We start from the raw sequence: 24,229 nt of genomic DNA on the forward strand, positions 1-24,229 counted from the left end.
CCGACGGACTTGAGTAATTCCAGCAGGACAATGCGACACCCCATACGTCCAGAAATACTCTTCTGAGTTTAAACACTTCCGCTGGCCACCAAACTCCCCAAACATGAAAATTACTGAGCATATCTGGAATGCCTTGCAACGTGCTGTTCACAAGAGATCTCCACCCCCTCGTACTCTTACGGATTTATGGACAGCCCTGTAGGATTCATGGCGTCAATTCCCTCCAGCACTACTTCAGAGATTAGTCGAGCCCATACCACGTCGTGCTGCAGCACTTCTGCCTGCTCGGGGGGCCGTATACGTTATTAAACAAGTGTAATAGTTTCTTTGGCTCTTCAGCGTAAACGGGAAAGTGTGTCTGTCTGTCATCTTTTCACAGCTAAAGCGCTGAACCGATTTTGATGACATTTGGTATGGAGATAGCTTGAACGCTGAGGAAAAAGTCAAGCTACTTTGGAAAGAAAAAACGTCGACCCCCGAAGAAGTTAAACTAGGGAATGGAACATCGCTTCTTTACAATAGTGATCATAAACCACGTTAAAAATTACAAGCTACAGGTTGTACAACGATAGCTACTTGAAGAGCACAGTATACAGTTGCGCGCTCCTACTATGTTCTTTTACGCGCACTGCTCGGAAGCGACGCTGTGTGTGCCGCGCAATCATACGTTAGGGTGCACTTAACGAACTATGCTTACTCCAACAGGCACTCATATGAAAGCAATTGATGGTATCGCAGCTCGCTCACTCACTCAACATCACTCACCATAACACAACTACTGATATGCAAGCGCAGCCACAGATTACAGCTAGTCTTGAATAAAATCCTCTAACTTTCGAAAGCTGTCTCCAATATCGCCATCAAGAATAAAACTACTGATTACCGAGGTTGGCACTGTGCTCTCTATCATTCCCGCGTCTCTGGATGGTTCTGGACGTTGAGCTGCTTCCTCACCTATTTACACAAAACACGTCGCCAGCCCTAGCAATCAGTCCTGATAAAGATGGCGGATACAGCTGACAAATCTCGAGGATTTTATTGGAAAATACGCGACTTGAAAACTAAAATTATTTTATTTGGGCATACCGCCGCCAAAGACTCCGAGACCACTTCACAAGGCCAATTTTTTTATCATTCTGGCTGTAGGTGTTATTGTTCCTTACGGATAGGCAGAAATTGCCTAGTGGTCGATAAGTAGGAGTGTGCAAGCCACGCCAGTCATGACGCACGCTGCACTGACTTAGTGGCGCAGGAGAAATGGGTGTTGCGAAATGCCCAACAAAGACCCGTCTGTGCCAAGGTCGTACTGCCGACATTCCGGCTAAAAGCTGCAGCCTATATGCAGGCCGTTCCAAAGGCGTGCTTTGAGATTATCAGCAAATATCTCTCATCAGAGAATCTCGTGCGAAAGAAACAAGGTATGAGGTGCACGCAGTTGTGATAACTGTCCTCGGAACGTACGCCAAATACCCTTTGGAAAATTTAGAATTAGAGAAAGGTTTACCGTGGTTTCTCTAAATCACTCTAACGAATGGACAAACGTCATCTGGTGACATGGGATGTGAAGTCGTTCGTCGGTCGCTAAAGCATCTACGGTGCATTTATGTCGGTCATGGCCTGGTATCAACGGGTTCCTAAAGTCCCGCAGTCAAATGGGCGGCGGGCTGAACCACAGCAAGCCCTGTATGGCTCTTTGGAGCCGTTCGTCAAATACTTGTGGTCGTCCAACGCGGCGATTTACATGTATGAACGCATTGTCTATGCGATACTGAAGATTCAACCTAGATAATGTTGACCTCGAAAGTCCCAAAATATTGTGTAATCGCTGGTGTGCTGTGACGCATGCATCTTGCCCCGATTGTCGTGCGGTGTTCAAAGTCCATCAACTAGTGACGCCCTGCCATATTGACTACACACCCTGCTGTAACAGACAGCTCAGACATAGTGTCTAGACTCACGCCATATGCCGCATGTAGCCATAACGTTCGGGTCTCATATATCACCGTATCTTCAAATGTGACAATCCATTCCGCCATGTGCCGACACACCATTTAGTTTCTTTTATTTATTTGTTTATTTATTTATTGTTCATAATTACAGATTGGTGGAAAACTACAACTACTTCTACTACAACAAAACTGCATTAAAATCCAGAACTAATTACCCAGGAACTAATCTGTTATAAACACTGCAGAATTTGTTTTTCGTTCATTTTGGTGCATTTAACATGTAGATGGCTATTTATTTCTAATTTCTCCTACCAGTCCCTTTTTTATTTTATGTTTAATCAAACATAATACAACGCGTTTCGAATATGTTCTGTTCATTTTCAGGTGTTTATACATACATACATACATACATGCAGAGAAAAGTTACTTAAAAATAAACAGTCTTAAACTAGATTAATCTAGACCTCTTTGTCCATTGTTTGTTACTGTAGCGGCTGGTGTGGCATTTGAGGGGGAGTAGTGAGGCAGTGGATGGGTAGAAATCGAAATCAGTGATGTCTTCTGCTGGTTTTCTTCTTTGTGGTTGATTATGTATGATATCACAGCCTGTATAGGATGTAGATAGATTTGCATCAGTTATGTTTACGAAAATAGTGTGAAAGGCTTTTATATGACAGCTGATCACTTAGATATCATCATCTTGCTGTTTCACTTGCATCACTGCTGTAATGGCAAGTGAAGCAGCAAGATGATGAAATCGTAAGTGATCAACTTCATATAAAAGCCTCTCACATTATTTTCGTAACATATAACTGATGCAAATTTATCTGCATCCTATACAGGCTGTGATATCATAATCAACCACAAGGAAGAAAACCAGCAGAAGACATCACTGATTTCGATTTCCAGCCATCCACTGCCCCCCCCCCCCTCCTCCACCCCAAATGCCACACCAGCCGCTACAGTAACAAACAATGGACAAAGAGGTCTAGATTAATCTAGTTTAAGACTGTTTATTTTTAAGTAGCATTTCTCTGTATGTATGTACGTATTTAAGAACCTTCAACATCGCAGCGCGTCAGCAATCGTTGGTTAATATATTAAAAAACTAAAAACCCGCGATCGAGGTGGGTTTTCATTTCTTAGTATGTCTGAATGTATAAACGCCTGAAGATGAACAGAACGAGTTCGAAACGCGTTGTATTATGTTAGATTAAACACAAAAAAGCGACGGGTAGCAGAAATAATTATCCCACACAGTCACGGTTCACAAACATAGCCATTATGGCCGAGAATAATGTAGATGGTTGTTTCCGCTACCGCATCCGCCCTCATACCTCCGAGAAAATTTTGTAAATTTGTGGTAATGTCTTATAGGACCAAACTGCTGAGGTCATCGGTCCATAAGCTTGCACACTACTTAATCTAACTTAAACAACTAACTTCCTCTAACGACAACACACACCCATGCCCAAGGGAGGAGCCGCACTAACCGTGACAAGGCTCCCCAGACCGCGCGGCTACCCCGCGCGGCTCACACCACCGAGTATGAGTTTCTTAACTAACGTTACAGTATTGCTCCTAGACTTTGTCCGAGCAAAAGTCACGCGGAACGGACAAATAAATGTCACGAGTGGCGGGCCCGCTAGTATAAAAGGAGACGGGGAGTGCTGTGCTGTTGGTAAAGAAGCACACCAGCAGAAAGGGTCAGTGAGGAGAGCTCCGTTACGTCGAACGTGGACTGGTCGTTAGACGCCCATACAAAGTGTGACACATAGTATCGTAAGAGGTATACTCCCATTTTATGAATTAAAATGGAGAAACAGCGCTGATATCGAGGGTGAATAAAAATTTTTGTTTTTGTAAGGGACTGGATGGAGGCGACTGGTTCATTGACGTGTTTCAATTACAATCATCACAAGAAAATCAACGCATGGAGAAGAACTACGTATCTACAGTATGAGAAGTATGAGATTAAGTGAATGTGACATTACAAAACGATGAGTAACGTTTGGAATGTGTCACATTTACATGATCTCATACCGTAGATATGAGGTTGTTCTCGCTGCACTTATTTTCTGATGATGACTGCAATTGAAACGCGTCGATAATCAGTCGCCTCACTTATATTCACTAACCAAAAGAAAAATTTTTATTCAGGTCGAAATCAGCACTGTTTCTTTTTTCATTTTAATTCATTGGACGTCACCTAATAAATCCATCAGGGAAATGTCAATTCATAGAAAGCTGTCCAAATCGCCTGTTGGTGATGTGACTGTAAAGCTGAAAATCGAAGGAACAACCAGAGTTAAACGAAGGCCAGGCCGACATCGTGTGCTGGCGGAAAGGGAGCTTGAGCATTACGGAGGGCGGTCGCTAAAAATCTCATCAAATCAGCTGATGAATGCACCCATGCGTTCCAGAGTGGTACCAGCAGTCCAACTAGCCACTGACTGGGCGTGGGAAGTTAGAAAAGAATGGGTACGTTGATCGAGAAGTTCCTCATGATCCATAAGTTTCTGTAGTCGGTGCTATGCGACGCTCAGGTGATGTAAAAAGAGGCGCCAATGGACGCTGGAGATGAGTAATTTGGAGTGAGCAATCAAGCTGTCCTTGGTGGCAATCCGATACAAGCGTTTGGATCTGGGGAATATCTGAAGAGTTACCTGTCATCGTGTGTAGTACCAACAGTGAATTAAGAGCCGGTGAACACTGGAAAAGTGATTTGGAGTAAGTAATCACGCTGTACTTGGAAACAATCGGATACAAGGGTCTGGATTTGGGGAATACCTGGAGAACGTTACCTCTCTTGATGTGTAGTATCAACAGTGAAGTAAGAAGGAGGTGGTATTGGGTTAGGTGAGTGTTCTTCGTAGTTACGCTGTGGTTCCCTTTTTGTGCTGAAGAAAACGCTAAATGCGGCATGATGCGATGATTACTCGTATCAGCTTTTCAGTGCACACTGCCATAAAGCAAAATCTGTGAGGAAATACTCTGAGAACAGAAACATTCCAGAAATGTACTGGTCTGAAGAGAGTCCCAGCCTGAAACTTTCGGATGCCTTGAAGCGTCGACTTCGCTCCAAAACCCAGCGTCCAACATTTCTACTTTCTCTGGCTTCAGCTCTTGACAAGGAGTGGGCTGCCATACCTCCACAGACATTCAGACATCTCACTGAATGTGTATGCAGCAGAGTTCGTCTTGAAAGCGAAAGGTGGATACACCCCACATTAATAGGTGTCCCAATACTTCTGATTACATAGTGTATATCCTTGCCCATCTGCACTACTGCTCCGACTCTGATGGTGATGTCTACGGAATTGAAAGATGCTTTTACTCTGCAGCGAAGTGTGCGCTGTTCTGAAACATACTGACAGATTAAAACAGTTTGCTGGGCCAGACCCTTGCATATCGCCGGCAGTCGTACCGATGAGACAGCAAAACACGACGTACGACACGCCTTAATAGCTTCAATTGAACTAAAACGGTACCTCTACTTTCCAAACTTCACAGAAGCTTTCCTGCGTACTCTGCTGTAACTAACTTCTCAGAGAAAGGATATCGCTGGTAAATGGCTTAGCCCCTCCAAGAGCGCTAGCCCAACAGGCTACACAGAAGAGCTACAGTGACGTTTGGAAAGTGGGAGAGAGGTACCTGCAGATTTGTATCAGAGGGCTGGTCGTGACTCGTGCCTGAATAGCGCAGTGGGTAAGAGCACTGCCAGCAAAGGCAAGGTTCTGAGCTCGCGTCTCAGTTGGGCGAACAGTTTTACTGTCAGAAAGGTACATGTCTACGGGGCGTTTGACTTCAACGTCTTCCCCTCGTTTCGCGTCTAGAAAAAACGAAAACATGTTTCAAAAAATGTAAGATCTTAAAATTATTTGCGCTATGCGGACGAGCTGTTGGTCATGAATTCTTATTCTTTGACGTAGTCAGTGGGGAGATGCGCGATCTAACGAAAACATGTTTCAAAAAATATAAGATCTTTAAATTATTTGCGCTATGCGGACGAGCTGTTGGTCATGAATTCTTATTCTTTGACATAGTCAATGGGGAGATGCGCGATCTGTTGATTTAAAGCGTGTGGATAAAAATCCTACGTCAAGATCGCAAATTTTCTTTATTGATTACCGGTTTGGGCTCTCATCACTGATCCACCTTCGTATCAGTCTAAAATGTTGTACAGTTTGTGACATTCATTACGCATCGTAGTATTTTTAGAGCTAAGTCACCCCAGTCAAATAAAAGATTCTAAAGCGAAAATCGTAGTTGGTTATGTAAATTGACAACGTTAATCACTCATCACTGTAACAATATTTGATTAGTGATTAACGTTTCCATTTACATAACCAACAACGAATTTCACTTTAGGATGTTTTATTTAACTAATGGACGTAGCTCTAAAACTACTACGATGCTTAATGAATGGCACACAAAAAAAATGGTTCAAATGGCTCCGAGCACTATGGGACTCAACATCGGAGGTCATTATGAAACGTCCCCTTTTTGAAAAATTATACAAGACTGTGCTTTAACTGACACACAATATTTTTTAGCGCAACGCAGTCTGACTTTCAATAATCCCTACAAAATAATGGCCCTGTCTAATATTAACCTATACGTTTCACAAATCACTTACCTCAGAAAAATCTTCGTTACTCGAACTACTGCAATACAGCGAGCGCCACTACTGCCAGCTAAATAAAAGATTCAAACTACTGAAGGCACTAACTACTGATAGGCACAGTTAGCAAATGAAAGATTTTAATAGAGAACAAACACTGTATTTACCTTAATAGTCATATTATACATAGCAGTTCATGACAGTCTTACAAATTTCAAAACTCCGCCATCTCTCTCCCCACATCCATCACTGCCGGCGGCTCACCTCCAACTGCGCAACGCTACGCGCTGGTAACATCCAGCTGCCGCTGCCCAACACTACAATGGCAGACAACAATGCAAACTAGCCACAGACTGCACACAGCACAGCCAGTGATTTTCATACAGAGCGCTATGTAACGTTGCCAATTAGAAAACATAAACAGCCTACATACAATTAGTCCCCTAGAACTTAGAACTACTTAAACCTAACTAACCTAAGGACATCACACACATCCATGCCCGAGGCAGGATTCGAACCTGCGACGTAGCAGTCGCGCGGTTCCTAACTGCGCGCCTAGAACCGCTAGACCACCGCGGCCGGCGAATGGCACACACTGAACAACATTTTACACTGATACTAAGATGGCTCAGTAATGAGCCGAAACCGGTAATCAAGAAAGAAAATTTGCTATCTTGACGTAGGATTTTTATCCCCACATGTTTAAAAACTGAACTGTTCTTTTTGAATACATGCAGCTGTCAATGTTCAAGGAATTGTGTGTGTACCCAAGTTTGCGCTGCGACAGTCTATACATTGCTTGCTCTGCAGCCAATTTTTATCATAATAGGCGCTACTTTGTAAGTGCCGTCTCCTGGAAAGAGATATCTTGGAATTGTTACGAAAAGTCCTATGGAGGACGTGTAAGGTACGAGAACATAGGAAAAGAATTACATATAAATAGTGCTATGGATCAAATGAGAAATAGCGCTGGACCTACGATCTAACAAGTATTCGTTAAGCCATCTCCCCATAAAACATTGGAAATGTAAATATACCGGCAGGAAAGATCTGAAAACCGCGGAATACGATATTTATCATAACAAGGCCATTTAGTCTAATATTTGAATGAAAATGAAGAAAAGGGTTTGCAAGCTGTGGTCTTGGAGAAGTGTCCATAAACTGAAACATGAACAGAAGAAGAAATCAGAGCGCATACACTACATGGCGCCTTCTGATATCCATATTAATTATTTCTCACATTAATCAATTACAATTTTCTTCCAAGCATCTGCCAAGTCTAGGTAAAGCAGAGACCGGACGCATAGTCTGTCGTGGCATGCAGACTGATAGATTCAGGGGCGTAAGTTTCTCTTCGTGAAGTTTGAGCCTTGTGTCTTATGTTTGGTGTACGTATCTGTGATGTCTGTGTGTAAGAGAAGAGTGAGTGTTTTGTTGATGAAATAGCAGAAATTGGGTGAAACGTAGCCTACTAGTCTAATAGCATCATAGAGGCTACCGAACGTAAAGCCCTCAACCGATTGAAGGATCACCGTTAACAGCGCCACATCAGTCACACCCCATGTGAGAGGTTTCGCGGTCACCGCATGGCTGTTGATGAGACTCAGCACCTTTCCCCGGTTAGCAGCCAAATACAGGTACTGAAGAGTCTTAATCTACCGGGATTTTTGAACCACCTACCTTCGACTCGAATATTACCGAACTAGTGTGTGTTAGGACCTTGGGCAAAGAAGGTAGAGTATAAGGTTTGGTGTAAGCACAATGTACGTACTTCCTTTAAAACACTGACAATAACTTTTTTTGAAAAAAAGCTTGTCACTGTTCCAAATTATTTTTTAAGCAAGACCCTTAGAATGAGACTGTTTACGCATACGGTATACGCATAGTTACTTTCGTTATGTATTTTGTAAGGTTTCCACTTTCAGTAAATAACGAGACCATTATAAAAAAGGAAAGTTTGAATTCGTAATAAACTGGCAGCAGTTTAGCTGGAGGAAGTGTCCTAGCATTCATCTGATGAGATTGAATGATCTTATAGAAAACTTTTAACTTGGCAGCAAATGTAGGATTTGAACCACGCTCTTCCCAAATGGGAATTCAGTGTCTTAAACCCCTGCGCTATCTGGCTTTGTCATGGTCATTAGCGATAGAAAACCAGTTCTACAAAACAGCAGCGAATGACAAATTTTCCGCCATAAAGGATATCACCATCTCGTTCTATTGAAATGGAAAATTTGGAACGATTAGGCTGTTTCAGAACTGGAATCGGGCTTATCAAAATGTCCGTTGTCTTCAAGGCCCGACCTATAGGCAGAGTATCTAAGATTCTCATCAGCCACGTACGCAGATGGAATGCAATGTACGGGGGTACACTGGTGACTGACAGCTTCATCACCAAACAGCAACTCCATAGAGGAAGGGAATAAAAACTCTTTCCTTTAATAAGCACTCAGCAGAGCAACAACATTTTTTTATATTTCAAGCAAAACCAAGACAGTAGCAGTTTGGGGGTATTTAGAGTGGCGGCGGTAATTTCGTTTCATCCTGCCTCGCACGAGACTGAAAAAAAAAATCCCTTAGAAATTTTTGCTATAATGCTAATATCTCCCTGCGAAGCAGTTCGAGATGGTCCATTTGCATTCGTGGTGATTACCGCTGGGCGACACGATGATTAAAGTAAATTGCAGGCAAAGGGAAGTGACTGCTATTATGGAGGTAACCGGTTTCGCGAAGAGCTGATAGCAGAGCCAGCGGATGAAGACTCTCCGTGGTCGCTCGCTTTGTCACATCAAAGCAGTAAACACGTAGCCCGTACGACGCCTGAACATCGCATTCTTCCTTTCGCTGACAGCATTTCTTCAGTACGTTCTCTCTCGCTGTGTTTTAGGTGGAACGGTAACACTCGATACATATCCGTGGACGATTAGTCGAAACGTGACATTAGGTCGAGCACAGTCAAGGAAAATCGTTATTTCAGAAGCCAAGACTTCCAGCTAAAAGATGTATGAGAATTTAAGATCATTTCTGACTTCTTCCATCTACACGGAACATCTGATGGATGAATTACGAGTATACAAGGTGTATCAAAAATGTACGGTACAAATTGCAGAACACATTCCTCACACGTAGACGGAGAACGTTGCATGAACATGGGTCTGGAAACGCAAATCATTAATCGTGGGAAACACACAAGAATAGAAAGTTAGAATTATGGAAAACACGCACTCTTGGTCAGTCTGCTTACGTTGTGCACCGCCAGTGTTTTGTTTTGCCTGGACTTCTCGTCAAGCAACGTACGTCATTGCTTGTTTGCAGGTAACATCATCTGTTTCAGCGACCAGTATGACCGCTGCAAGCACTCGTATTACTACGTAGAGCTAATCACAGAGTTTGCTCGTCCAATGATAGTGTACACAAATGCAGAGAAGGCAGATGGGTTGAAGTGTTTTGGGGGAAGAGACCAAACAGCAAGGTCATCGGTCTCATCGGATTAGGGAAGGAAGTCGGCCGTGCCCTGTCAAAGGAACCATCCCGGCATTTGCCTGAAGCGATTTAGGGAAATCACGGAAAACCTAAATCAGGATGGCCGGACGCGGGATTGAACCGTCGTCCTCCCGAATGCGAGTCCAGTGTGAAGGCAGATGCTCATTTGATGTATGGATTAGCTGGCGGCAACGGGGCTCGCGCACAACGTTTGTACCGGGAGAGATTTCCGGAACGAACGTGCCCCGACAGGAAACGTTTGATGCCACTGATCGTCGACTTAGGGAACATGAGACATTTAAGCCTGATACTAGCGACCAAGAAAGGCCTAGAATGACAAGGCCACTGCAACGGGAGGCGGCGATTCTTCATGCAGTTGACGACGACCCTAGTGTCAATACAAGACATGTAGATGCAACACTGTATGAGACCACACGACTGTTTTGTGAGTGCTACACGAGGACCAGCTGTATACATACCATTTACAGCGTGAGTGTACAGGCACTACCAGAATCCGATTTTCCTGCACGGGTACTCCTCTGCAAATGGTTTATTCAACAAAGTGTCAACCCTAATGTAGTGCAACGGTGCTGTTCACAGATAAGGCATCGTTTCGGGAAGATCAGATTGTAAATTTTTACTATCGGCATGCATGGGCGGACATCAATTCTCACGCAAGTGTTGAATCAAGTCATCATCAAAGATTTGGACCGGCATTGTTGGTGGCTGTTTGGAAGGGCTTCACTTTCTGCCACCCAGACTCAACGGACAAAGTTATCAAAATTTCGTAGATAATGTTCTGCCTGTGCTGTTAGAAGATGGCTGGCGGTGTGGCCGAGCGGTTGTAGGTGCTTCAGCCTGAAACCGCGCGACCGCTACGGTCGCAGATTCGAATCCTGCCTCGGGCATGGATGTGTGTGATGTCCTTAGGTTAGTTAGGTTTAAGTAGTTCTAAGTTCTAGGGGACTGATGACCTCAGATGTTAAGTCCCATAGTGCTCAGAGCCATTTGAACCATTTGTTAGAAGATGTGCCTTTTGCTGTGCGACAAAACATATACTTCACGCACGATGGAGCACCTCCTCGTTTTAGAGTTAATGTCCGTCGACTTCTAAATAACAGATTCAGTGACAAATGGATTTTGAGATGGACGAATTGCCTGGCCTCCACGCTCTCCAGACCTAAACCCACTCGACTTTTATTTTTGTGGGGGCATTTGGAAGCTCTTGTGTATGGAATACAGTACACGATGCTCAGAGTCTCCGTACCCGTATTATGGAAGGCTGCGAAAATATACCCAATATTCCAAGGATACATTAGTGCATCCTCGATTCTTTACGACGGCGGGTTGTACAAATGCCCACGGAAGGCATATTGAACATTTGTGAGAGAACGTTGCATGTGGTTTGCTGATGCGTTCTGTTTGTGTGTGTTTTCCGTGATTAATGAGTTGGAAAAATGTGTAGTAACATAAAAACGAAGATTTTTCAGAGCCATGTTCATATAACATAATTTCTTCGTCTGCGTGTGAGGAATGTGTCCTCCAATTTGTGCCGTACATTTTTTGTTACACTCTTTATTTACTGGTAACATGTAGTCCTGCTGCCAAAACAGAGCGTGGTGTTGCAATAGTTAAGACACTGGATTTGCATTGGAGAGGAGCAAGGTTTGACTCCTCGTACGTTTGTGTAGATATAGTCATTCAGTATTTGCCTCGAATCGTTTAAGGTAAACGCCGAGATGATGTCTTTGAAAAAGGACTTGGACACTTTCCTTTACCATCCGAGCTTGTGCTCCGTCTCAAGGATCTCGCTGTCGACGGGACGTATAAATCTCTTCTTTCTGGTATATTCATCATTCTGATGCAACGTATAGAAGAGTTTCATTTAGTCATATTCTGTCGAAGTCTAACAATAGCAGAAGGTGACGAGCCGAACAGTCACCTAAGAATTGGGTCGATACCATGACGTTATTCCACAGATTATGAAAGAAAACTTGTGCGTTCACATACATTCATATCTTATTCGAAATAAAACGGAAAACTGGTGCTAATTATTTCGAATCCTGGATCAGCCTGTAACTTCAATAAATGCAAGATACTTTATTCAGATGTTAATGTTTTTATTCACGTGTCTAATATGCACTGTTTCAGCTTCTGCTACGTTTCCCTAGCATGGTAAATGATTTTATAAAATAGTGTTTAAATACGGGAAAAGATATGCCACAACCATGTGGATGGTCGTTATGCAATAATAGCGAAAGTCGTCCATTACGTACGGGAAAAGGAAAAAAAATTGCGGAAAGGTGTAAGGTACATATAATTTGACTGTTTAGGATAAAAATTAAGAAATGTTCAGAAGGAACAAGAACATGACCGTTGCAGGTACAGCTATGTCTTTTCTTTTCGGATCTCTAAAGCGCAAGGATATTCAAAACTTCATTACGTATTGTAACGAGTGACAGAGCGAAGTGAACAACATTTTACAGTAACGTCAAATTGTCGATTGTATAAATCAGATGAAACATTGGTTAACAAGCAAATATGCGTGAAATAACGCAAGAACTACGGTCATCATCTTGCTTCCCTCCTGTTAAGCTCAAATTTAGTAATATGAAGACTAGAATCCACGAATTGTGGCGTAGATTTGTTGCTAGATGACCTGCTCAAGGTCTGTCATGGCTAACAATAAGTAGGCGACGTTCCACTCAGCTTCTAATTGCCTCACGCAGGAATCGAGTTCGATATCCCGCACTGCCAAGGATCTTTAGTTGGTAGAAGTACTGGAAAGTCTCCTCTCAAATACCGGACATCGGCGGCTATGCTTGAAGCCGAAGTAGAGACTCCGGTTTCACAAACTGGCACTGGCCGAACACAAGCTCCTCAATTCCGCAACTTGCCCTCCAGGTAAAAGAGCGCGTGCATGACAGGCAAGTCCTCTGCACTCAGGAGAACAATAAATGCTAGCGACAGTTTTCATTCTCATTCTAATTCACACTCGACTAAAAAATCGGCTCTCGTTCCTTGCCGAAAACTGACAAGAAAACCCAAAGACAAAAAGCATTCATCAAGAACGAAATTGTTCAATGGCAAAATAGTGAAATGAACAGACTGCTCATTTAGAAGTGTGCTTCGCACAAAGCTTAAATGTTACCGCTGGCTTAAAAATATCTTCTGTTTTGTAAACCCTCGTCGCCAGTACTGTGAAGGCCTGCTCGCTACTGCTGTAGAGGCAGAGTTGCCACTGATGTTACAGGAGGCCGAGTTTGTGAGTTCGTGAAACGGCTTCTGGTGCCGTACACCGCTAAGACAATTCCTCTCTGCCACCTTTACACAGCTATGCCCCAGGGTCAGGTAACAGGGAAGGAGAACAAAGGTTCTACAACACTCCAACAATTTAGTAACGAAGTCACTCAAATGAATATTTTCAACATTTCGCGGCCCTGTCAGCAACTGTATAAATATTAATTTTAATAACCAACAGCCTCAGTTGCGCCGTTTACCTAGAATTTACCTAGGTTTCAGGTGGGATAACCTGAAGAAGGTTGGGTCACTCAAATGAGTTTAAAACGTTTACTTATCTTTGTGATTAGTTGAATAATGAAGTCTGCAACACTGCTTGTGATATAATAAAACGGCTAAGTGGAAATAATCGTAGTTCAACTTCACAGTACATAGCAAAAGTAACTTATAACAACTGTCTCTTCACTTCAAAAAGTTCACTAAACGACGTTCCCTGTCTGACTCAGTCCTGGAAGATGATCTATAACCAAGTGGGCGAGAGCTGCTCTATCTTCCGAGTAGGCTTTTGTCCGTTGTTGTCCGGTCATTGGCGGACTGTACCCGGCCGGCAATTGGCCGAAGCGAAGTCGATATCTTCATCCTCAGCGACGCCCGTGGCTCTGGGGAACTCGCGTAAGTCGTAAGTCTCTATGGCACCGGCCCCAGATCGCATTTTTGCGCCTGTGGTGCCTTTTCTCTGGCTGTGTCTTGTTCGGACAACTCATGCTTGCTATTATATCCTGTCTTTCCTTTAAACAATTCTTCGTCATCCCTCTTTCTGGGTACTTGGCTTACTAATTCACCTTCTTTTAAGTTTTGTTATTAAAATGTAATATTACTCTTTAATTTAACATTGCGACACACCTGCCATGTGAGTCATTGACGTATTGCAGCGAGTGGCATAGAGAAAATCACACGTTGCGGAGTTGAAATACTGGCGTGACAGCAGTTTTGGGCGCGTTGCAGAACTCGGATTTTAAGGAAATAAATGTTGCGGAGTTCGTGTTAGCTACAGATATTAACGGACGGGAGAGTGGTGCTCTGATAATAAGAGACCCTTTCCAATAGAACCGTTCTTTGCCATTTTAGGCAGTCGGTGAAACAGAGATGGGGTTTTGGGTAAAAGAACAGAGACAGTTGTCGTAACAGTTGCCTTCGCTTTTTTATTTATACGTGAAAAACAGTTTTGTCACGCTGTAGAGATGAGGTGAAGACAAACTGCGTATTTACATTGATTACTGCTTGCATGTAGGTTGCTTGAAGATTGAGCATTTGGCTCTGCAAGAGACATATCATCCTGACCCGCAAGGCATGCAGGACAGCTTCTGTGTAAGTTTGGAAGGTAGGAGATGAGGCATTGGCATCGTAAGCCTTTCTTGGAGAGCTCAGTCTGTACAGTACTTGTCCGCGAAAGGCATAGGCCCCAGGTTCGAGTTTCGATACGGCACACAGCTTTAATTTGCCAGGACTTTATACCTAGTGTAAATCGGAATCTCCATGAGGCTGTTCGCGAACGAAGAGGAGACAAAGCAAGAAAACTGTAGCAAAAAGCAGAAATATCTTCAAGGGGTTGATGCTTGATACAGGGATAGATAGTTGACTCTCAAGATTAAAAAAAATGTAATATACAGGCGGAAATACCCATTATTGTGTGATTACACGATTGCCGAACAATCATTAGAACCAGGCACATTCGTGAAATAGCTTGGAGGGCGCTTACGGAGCGTCTTAAAGTGGAACGACAGAGTAATAGCAGGAGAAGATCGTGCCACACTGAAAGTCATTGGAAGAAACCTTAGGAAATGTAGTCCATTCACGGAGGAGGCACCTTACAAAACCCTTGTTCGACCGGTACTTGGATATTGCTCGTCATCAGGGACCTGTACCAGATTGGTAGATGAAATAGAGAAAATCCAAATGTCGAGCAGCGCATTTCGTCTCGGGTCCGTTTAGAAAGTGCGAAAGTATCACGGAGGTGCTCATCCGTCTCTAGTGGCAGACGTTGCGATCTGCAGCACCGTATGTATTACTGTTAAAATTATGAAAGTGTACGTCCCTGGAAGAGTCAACCAGTATATTGCGTACTCCTACGTATATCTCCAGAAAAGATCATCGAGACAAAATTATCGAGAGCTGACACGGAGGCTTTTACAGCAATCGCTCTTCCTGTGGACCATTCGTGACTGGAACATGAGAGGGGGCAAGTGACGCTGCTACACGGGTTAACGTCCGCCACACACAGTAAGATGGCTTGCGGAGTATACAGGGTGGTCCATTGATCGTGACCGGGCCAAATATCTCACGAAATAAGCGTCAAACGAAAAAACTACAAAGAACGAAACTTGTCTAGCTTGAAGGGGGAAACCAGATGGCGCTATGGTTGTCCCGCTAGATGGCTCTGCCATAGGTCAAACGGATATCAACTGCGATTTTTAAATAGGAACCCCCATGTTTTATTACATATTCATGTAGTACGTAAAGAAATATGAATTTTTTTGTTGGACCTCTTTTTTCGCTTTGTGATAGATGGCGTTGTAATAGTTACAAACATATGGCTCACAATTTTAGACGAACAGTTGGTAACAGGTAGGTTTCTAAAATTAAAATACAGAACGTAAGTACGTTCGAACATTTTATTTCGGTTGTTCCAATGTGATACATGTACCTTTGTGAACTTATCATTTCTGAGAACGCATGCTGTCTGTTACAGCATGATTACCTGTAAATACCACATTAATGCAATAAATGCTCAAAATGATGTCCGTCAACCTCATTGCATTTGGCAATACGTGTAACGACATTCCTCTCAACAGCGAGTAGTTCAAACGTACCTACGTTCTGTATTTTAGTTTAAAAAACCTACCTGTTATCAACTGTTCGTCTAAAATTGTGAGCCGTGAGCCATATGCTTGCATGGATCAGATTCTTTTACAATCAATACTGATCCACGAACTAGTTCAGGAGGCTACGCTACCATCTGACGGTGGGCGCATACCCCGAGACTAGTAGTGGTATAATAAAATCATTTCAAGAAAACTTGCAGTGTCTTCTATAGTATAATTTACGAAAACAACTGCAGTGTTCTCCAAGCATAATGGATAAAATAGTATCTATGACGTATACGAAAACACAATTAGTTACTTTAGACATTCTTGGAACGGAGAGGATGGTGATTTGATCTAGTTTTCGAGAAACAGACTCAATGTGCCACCTATAAACACATGTCGTCCCATTTGATCACTCACAGCGATCTGTGTATCCATCCTGTGGTCAGCAGTATTTTTCTCCAAGTTCCGAAAGCATTAGACAGATGTGAGATAGAGACCCACCAACGCTCAGAACTGCGACATATATGTACCTCGTCAACGTCGAAAGAGTTAATTGCTCTTCCATAATCAACACAATCGTTATCATCAAGCCCAGACACAAATGAGCTCAGACCGAGCATATATGGTGAACTTGAACTCCACCGACAACGTTTCGGAGTTGTTGGGGCACATTTTCTGATTATTTTGGTGCAAGAGACCCGTGGTTTCCGATGACTCCGTGGTTTCGGATGACTCGTTACAAAAAAACTGTATTTCATTTGATTTCTTACTCCCCATTTATCTTTGTGTCTGTATGGCATTAAAAATACCTGCAGGACTGTGTGAAAGTCGACGGTGTACGGTGTGTGCCTTGGTCGGAAACAACCTTCTTCCATTCGCTCTCGATACTTGCTGTTGAAAACAGCGATGCGTATTCTACTCTTCACCTTTTTTTATTTTATTTGACCTTCAGCAGTATAATATTAATTACCCACTGACAGGTGCAATAACTATAATACAAGTCTATCTTCTACATAGAATTTTTAGTAAACACAAAATTTTAGAAAATACACATATTATAGGAAAAATTGTAATTACACTGTTTTTATACATCGTTGGTCAAAGCTCTTCGCCTTGAAGTCTGTTCCGTCTCGGGGTTGTATTTCCGGCAGTGTTAGTTGTACACAGCGATACACAGCTGTGTCGATAGGTCTATTGACGAAGCTCTGGCCGATATGCACCTCGTCTACTGGTTCGCTGAACGCAATTGGGGAGCGGTAGAACGATGTTATCCGACGGCAACCACCTCACAGTACATTTCTATTTGGGTTTGCGGTGTACGTTATATTGAGTACATATTACAGGCAATTTCTCTATTTTGGGCGTATTTTCAGAGAAATAAAGGTAACTGGAATAACAAACCAAATAAATCTCAACTACATTAATTCTCCAACGAGCCACCGGAGAGAACGGGTTTGTTATACAAAAATGCTCAGGAAATATCCCTCAACAACCTCCGAATTTTTATTGTGGCTTTCGGGTTCATGCTGTACAACAATCCAATGCAATGCTCCTTAGCTAAGCAGACACACCACAGAGGCTATGCGAAGCTGGTTACGCGGAGGAGAGGCGCAATGCCAGGTATTACAACTTTGCCCGATGCCGCAGCTAAATATTACGATGACGGCGGCGAGCGGTACTCTGCTCCTACGGTGCTGTACCAAGGACGTTCGTCGACTGCTTGCGATCCGGCGTCCCGCTGCTATCTCGTGCAGCAGCGTGTAAACACGGGCTTACTACACGTGCAGTGGCGCAAGTCATGTTGCCAACAACTCGTCAGTGTTGCCTCCGTACACTGTTTGTTGTTTGCCGGACTACCCCATTAACTATACAAGCGTGGCTTGTCATGCTGACACTAACAAGATACAAGCTCTTTAAGTACATCTAAGTAACGATGCCAAATCACAAGTTGCAGCCACGCGGAAACTAGACTAACACTACACTTCATCTGCTCTGTTCGGCTCACTACAATCAGAATAAAAGACAAATCAACAACCGAGAGGTAATATTCGCATATCATTAATTATATGAAGCAAACACAAATATCATGTAACAAACTTCTCCAGGAAATCTGCAAGTCATACTCATGAACTCGTAGGTTCCTCAAGCCTTGCACCAAAATCACACAGCCAACACAAGAATCGCATGCAACTTTCAACAAAATGTCACAGACTTATTGCTTCATTTAACATTTATTGGCGAAATAGTGTTTACAGCTACGTTTCGGCAGCATGCCGGCATCCTCAAGTGCCTGCACATACTAGGACAAACATGCGTCCAGCGAAAGACAATAAAACTACGCTGTTTATAAGCCGAAGAGGTAGTATGAATATTATAAAATACGTGCCCTGGCTAAATGCAATAAATGCCATTTTGTATTGCTGAAGATTTCGGCTGCTGTAGAAACGCATCGCTCCGAATAACTTATCAAACAATAGCAGAGAATGTGTCATGGATTTCACGAACGAACTGGGATAGCGATAGTCTAAACAAGGGCGTAATCGTCTCCCAAAAATTGTCAATAATATTCTTGTCACATTGTCAAAATATTTTGTTGTAGTCCACTGACAGAGATGATTGAGCATTGCTATAAAGCAGGAGAAACAGAAACGCTCATGGAAAGATTTAATTGTGTTTATTTCCAGAGCGTTATTTCAAAGTGGCACTGTAAAAATATAGTTTTAAAGTGTCTTGCATCATCTGCCAAGTGAATAAAAAGTGACTATATCACAATCGAAATTGCAGAGTATATGTCACTAAAGTCAGAAAAACAATAAACTTGATCAATACATTGCAGGATACGTTAGCGCACTTCTTTATAACGCAAATAATTTCACGACTTTGGAAACTTCCTTGATGCCGGCAGGCAAGGATATATGTTGCCCGACCATAATTCGCATCCAACGATGAGGTTTACAGAAGTAAACACTCTTTCTAGCGCATCTGCTTCGAAGATTCTTTCGACGAGACCATTCGGCATGCTACTCCCCAAAATATAAGACTGTTTCCGTTCCATTACTCTTTTCATTGTACACCCCTCACGGAATGGATAACCCGTCATTCCACGCGTTCGACAAAATAACATGCAAGTTGACAGTCTGTGCAGAGTTGCGTGCTAGAGATGGGTTCCTGAAGCAGGAGGTACTCACCAGTTTCCCTGGCGGTCTCGGTGCTCGGCGACGCTGAAGCCGAACATGGAGCCCCTGGTACCTCGGAAGCGCACCATGTGCTCCGTATCCACGTTGAAGCCGGCGACGCCGGTCGCCGCTGTCAGCAGCCACGCGACGGCCGTCAGCCAGCGTCCGCGTCCAGCGCACTCTGTCATTGTCGTACGCAATAAACGTAACGGTGTCAGGAAAAAAAAGAACGCGGCTATATCCGTTCGATTAAAAAGACGAAAAGGCTAAGATGGTGCCTGAGGTTCCGTGTGACGAGATGAGCGACGCCGTCTAGGATGCGGGTGGTCGTCAAGTCGAGCGAGCGATAGACGCGTGTCTGTGACAGGCGGTGTACACTGCAGGCCGCGCCGCCGCCTCCAGGAGCGGCTGAGGACGCAGTCAAACTGAGCGCCTTCGCCGCCGCCGCGTCGCTCTAGCGCCGCCGCGCGCGCCTCCTTGCGGGCGACTCCGTAACCAGCACAGCCAGCGGCCACAGGTCCATAACGTCTCCGGTCGCTTCGCGGTAGAAGGCTAGGTGACCGTGGTTAGAGGTCTGCTCGCATGAGGATGTCTACAGTAGTACACTGACGCGCCAAAGACACTGGTATACGCATGCGTATTCGAATACAGAGATATGTAAACAGGTACAACACAGCGCTGAGCTCGGCAACGCCTCTATGAGACAAGTGTCTGGCGCAGTTGTTAGATCGTTTACTGCTGCTACAGTGGCAGGCTATCAAGATTTAAGTGAGTTTGAACGTGGTGTTATAGTCGGCGCACGAGCGATGGGACAAAGCATCTCCGAGGCAGCGATGAAGTGGGGATTTTGCTGTACGACCACTTCGCGAATGTACCGTGAATATCAGGAATCCGGTAAAACTTCAAATTTCTCACATCGATGCGGCCAGAAAGAGGTCCTGCAAGAACGGGACCAACGACGACTGAAGAGAACCGTTCAACATGACAGAAGTGCAACCCTTCCGTAAATTGCTACAGATTTTAATGCTGGGTCATCAACAAGTGAGCGAACCATTCAACGAAACATCATAGATATGGGTTTTCGGACCCGAAGGCCCACTCGTTTACCCTTGATGACTGCACGACACAAAGCCTAACGACTGACCTGGGCCCGTCAACACCGATATTGGACTGTTGATGACTGGAAACATGTTGGCTGGTTGGAAGAGTCTCGTTTCAAATTCTATCGAGTGGATGGACGTGTACGAGTATGGAGACAACCTCATGAATCAGTGGACCGTGCGTGTCAGCAGGGGACTGTTGAAACTGATGGAGGCTCTGTAATGGTGTGGGGCGCATGCGGTTGGAGTGATATTGGACTCCTGGTACGTCTAGACATGACTCAGGCAGGTGACACGTTTGGTCTGATCACCTGCATCCATTCATGTTCATTGTGCATTCCGACGGACTAGGGCAATTCCAGGAGGACAATTCGACACCCCACACTTTCAGAATTGCTACAGAGTCGCTCCAGGAATACTCTTCTGAACTTAAACGCCTCCGCTGGCCACCAAACTCCTCAGACATGAACATTATTGAACACATCTGGGATGCCTTGCAATGTGCTGTTCAGAAGACATCTCCTCCCCTTCGTTCTCTTACGGATTTCTGGACAGTCTGCAGGATTCACGGTATGAATTCCCTCCAGTACTACTGAGTCATTGGTCGAGTCCATGCTAAGCCGTGTTGCGGCACTTCTGCGTACTCACAGGGGCCCTACACAATATTAGGCAGGTGTACCAGTTTCTTTGGCTCTTCAGTGTAATTGCGTTTCGCATAAACGCCGATGCCGATGTGGATATCTGCAAAGGTCTACATCTACGTACGGGGGTAAGTCAAAAACTGTCCGCAATGTTCACGTAACACTCCTTACATTGTTCATACTGACCTTTACTGTCGTTTATTTTTTGTTATACTGCTGTGGTTCTGCTATGAAAATTTGATCCTATGTCCTACATTTCTCTTCCTTTTACTGTACGTAGACTATGGCATGTCCATTAGAAGTTAGCACCAAACAGGAACAACGAGCGGTGATCCGGTTTTTGTAGTCAGGAGGTGTATCGAGGGCCGCAATCCATCAAAGACTTCCGGTACAATACCGGAACAGCATCTTACCGCATCGGAATGTCTACGAATGGATTTCAAAAATAAAAAATGGTCACTTGAATGTTATCCAAGAGGAAAGAGCTGGACGACTATCCACCATTACAAATGATGGCAACAGTGAGCGTGCACGTAACGTGGTTCTGGTGCATGCCCGAGAGACTATTGATGAAGTATCAAATCGTCTACAAATTAGTCATCGTTCTGCCTACGAAATCATCCACAAAGTCTCTGCAAGATGGGTCCAGAAACAATTCAGTGGTGAATAAACAAACGCACTTGAACATCTGCTAAAAACATTTGGATCGCTAACGTGGCTTCTTAGACAGAATCGTCACTCGTGACGAAACATGGTTCCACCATTAAGAGCCGGAGAGCAAACAGCGGAGTATGGAATGGAAACAGCCACAATCGCCCAGCAGGAAAAAGTTGAAAACCCCGCCATCATCAAGAAAACTGAGTCTTGCCACTTTGTGGGACGCACAAGTCCCAGAACCTGAACTTTATGAGGAGAGTGGTTCAAATGGCTCTGAGCACTATGAGACTTAACATCAGAGGCCATCAGTCCCCTAGAACTTAGAACTACTTAAACATAACTAACCTAAGGACATCACACACATCCATGCCCGAGGCAGGATTCGAACCTGCGACGGTAGCGGTCGCGCGGTTGCAGACTGAGGCGCCCAGAACCGCTCGGCCACACTGCTGAATCGCTCCGGAAACTCAAGTTTAATGTAACTGCTGATCCTTCGTATAGTCCTGATCTTGCCCCTTCCGACTATCACTTTTTTGGTCCATTCAGAGTGGCATTCAAGATCCGTCGATTCACATCGGACCCGGTGCATGCGCGGCTCGCTGCTCAGCCGAAAACCTTCTTTTCTGAGGGCTTCAGGAAGCTTGTGCAACGCTGGATGAAGTGCGTTGAAAAGGAAGGAGACTATATTCTAAAATTATGTTAACGTACATGTCCTATTTGTATTGCAAATAATTTTTGACTTAACTCCGTATCCACTCCACAAGCCAATGTGGTGGAGGGTACGTCGTATGAATTTTATCAAGTTTCTTTCCTACTCCATTCGCGTACCGAGCACGCGAAATGTGACTGTCTAAATGCCTCTGTTACCATCACCATCATCATTTACATTCCTGGACTAGGTCCGAGGAATCTAGTTCCAGCTGCAGCTCCTTAGCTCCATCGTTTCCTGGGCCGATCTACGTCCCTTTTCCATTTGTATATACGAGGGTTGGAACTTTAATAGTGGCAACTATTTATTTACAGCTCGTACAAAATAGATACGTGTTTCAAAGTTTTACTGACCTTCGAAGTAGTAACCATCATTGAGTGTAACCAGTTGCCAGCAATGTGGAAGTCGTAGGTAGCAGTCGTAGGTTGTGTTCCAAAAATGAACAGCATAGAGGCAGAAGTGTTGACACTTTCTGCAGGACCTGACCATCATTTTGCTGGACAATGCACAAGCACGTACAGTGCAAGCTGTTACTGATTTGTTTGACTGATGGGGCTGCTAAGTGCTATACCACCTACTGCACTCCCCTAGCTTAAGTCCTCACTAGTTCGACTCGTTTTCTAAACTGAAGGAAACACTTCACGGCATTCGCTTCAGAACTGCTACAAATTCGTCGGGCAGTAGACCGCACCGCTCGAACTGTCAACACAACTGGAATTGTAAGAGTATCCTGCTACTTCCACATCGCTGGCAACGGGCTATACGCAATGCTGGTGACTACTTTGAATGTCAGTAAAACTTTGAAACACGTATCTATTTTGTACGAGCTGTAACTAAATAGTTGCGCCTATTAAAGTTACAACCCTCGTATATTGCAAAACATTTTTACGATATCAGCCTTGTTGCATTCTCTTCACTTGATCCTGCTATTCTACATCCACTCAGAAATTCACACGTAAGTATCCGCCAAAGTGTTTATCGAACCAATTTCACACTATTTCTCTACCGTTCCATTCTCTAACAACGCATGGGAAAAACGAACACTTAAATCTTTTGCATACGAGCTCTCTTTTTTTATTACAGTGATCATTTCTCCCTACATAGCTTGGCATTAGAAAAATACTTTCAGATGAGAAAGTTGGTGATTCAAATTTCGTGAAAACATCATTGTCTTAAAGATAATCATCCCAGCATGCATGTCATATCTGCAACATTCTCTCCCCTACTTCGTGATGACACAAAACGAGCTGCCCTTCTTTGAACTTTGTCGATGTTCTCCGTCAATCCTATCTTATACGGATTCCACACTACGCAGCAGTATTCCAAAGAGGATGGACAAGCGTAGTGTAGGCAATCTCTTTAGTTGCATCTTCTACGGAGTCTGCCAATAAAACCCAGTCTTTGGTTCGCCTTCCGCACAAGATTCTCTATGTGATCGTTCCAATTTAAGCTGTTCATAATTGTAATACCTAGATATTTAGTCGAACTGACAGCCTTTAGATTTATGTGATTTGTCGTGTAACCGACATTTAATGAATTCCTTTTTGCATTCATGTGGATGAGTTCACACCTCTGTCTATTTACAGTCAATTGCCATTTTTCGCACCGTACGGATACCTTGTCTAAATCATTTTGCAATTGCTTTTGAGCATTGATGACGTTATGAGACGATATGTGGCAGCATCATCAGCGAACAATCTAAGAGGGCGGCTCAGATTGTCTCGTTTATACGAATCAGGAACACTAGATATCACTTCTGTTTTATCAGATGCCTCTCCGTAGT

The 24,229-nt window shown here is 43.8% G+C and overlaps 1 protein-coding gene across 2 annotated transcripts in view; it reads right to left on the reverse strand.

Annotated features, from left to right (window-relative positions):
• The window catches only part of LOC124787900 (integrin alpha-PS2-like), an 837,072-nt gene extending 817,332 nt beyond the window's left edge, over positions 1 to 19,740 (reverse strand). For both annotated transcript variants that reach the window (XM_047254882.1, XM_047254881.1), the window contains exon 1: positions 19,352 to 19,740. In XM_047254882.1, coding sequence (XP_047110838.1) covers positions 19,352 to 19,527 — 176 coding nt within the window. In that variant the 5' untranslated portion in view covers positions 19,528 to 19,740. The remainder of the gene's footprint in view (positions 1 to 19,351) is intronic.
• Between the last annotated feature and the right edge of the window lie 4,489 nt (positions 19,741 to 24,229).

Source organism: Schistocerca piceifrons, chromosome 3 (assembly GCF_021461385.2).
Source record: "Schistocerca piceifrons isolate TAMUIC-IGC-003096 chromosome 3, iqSchPice1.1, whole genome shotgun sequence".
NCBI classification, from domain to species: Eukaryota; Metazoa; Arthropoda; class Insecta; order Orthoptera; family Acrididae; genus Schistocerca; species Schistocerca piceifrons.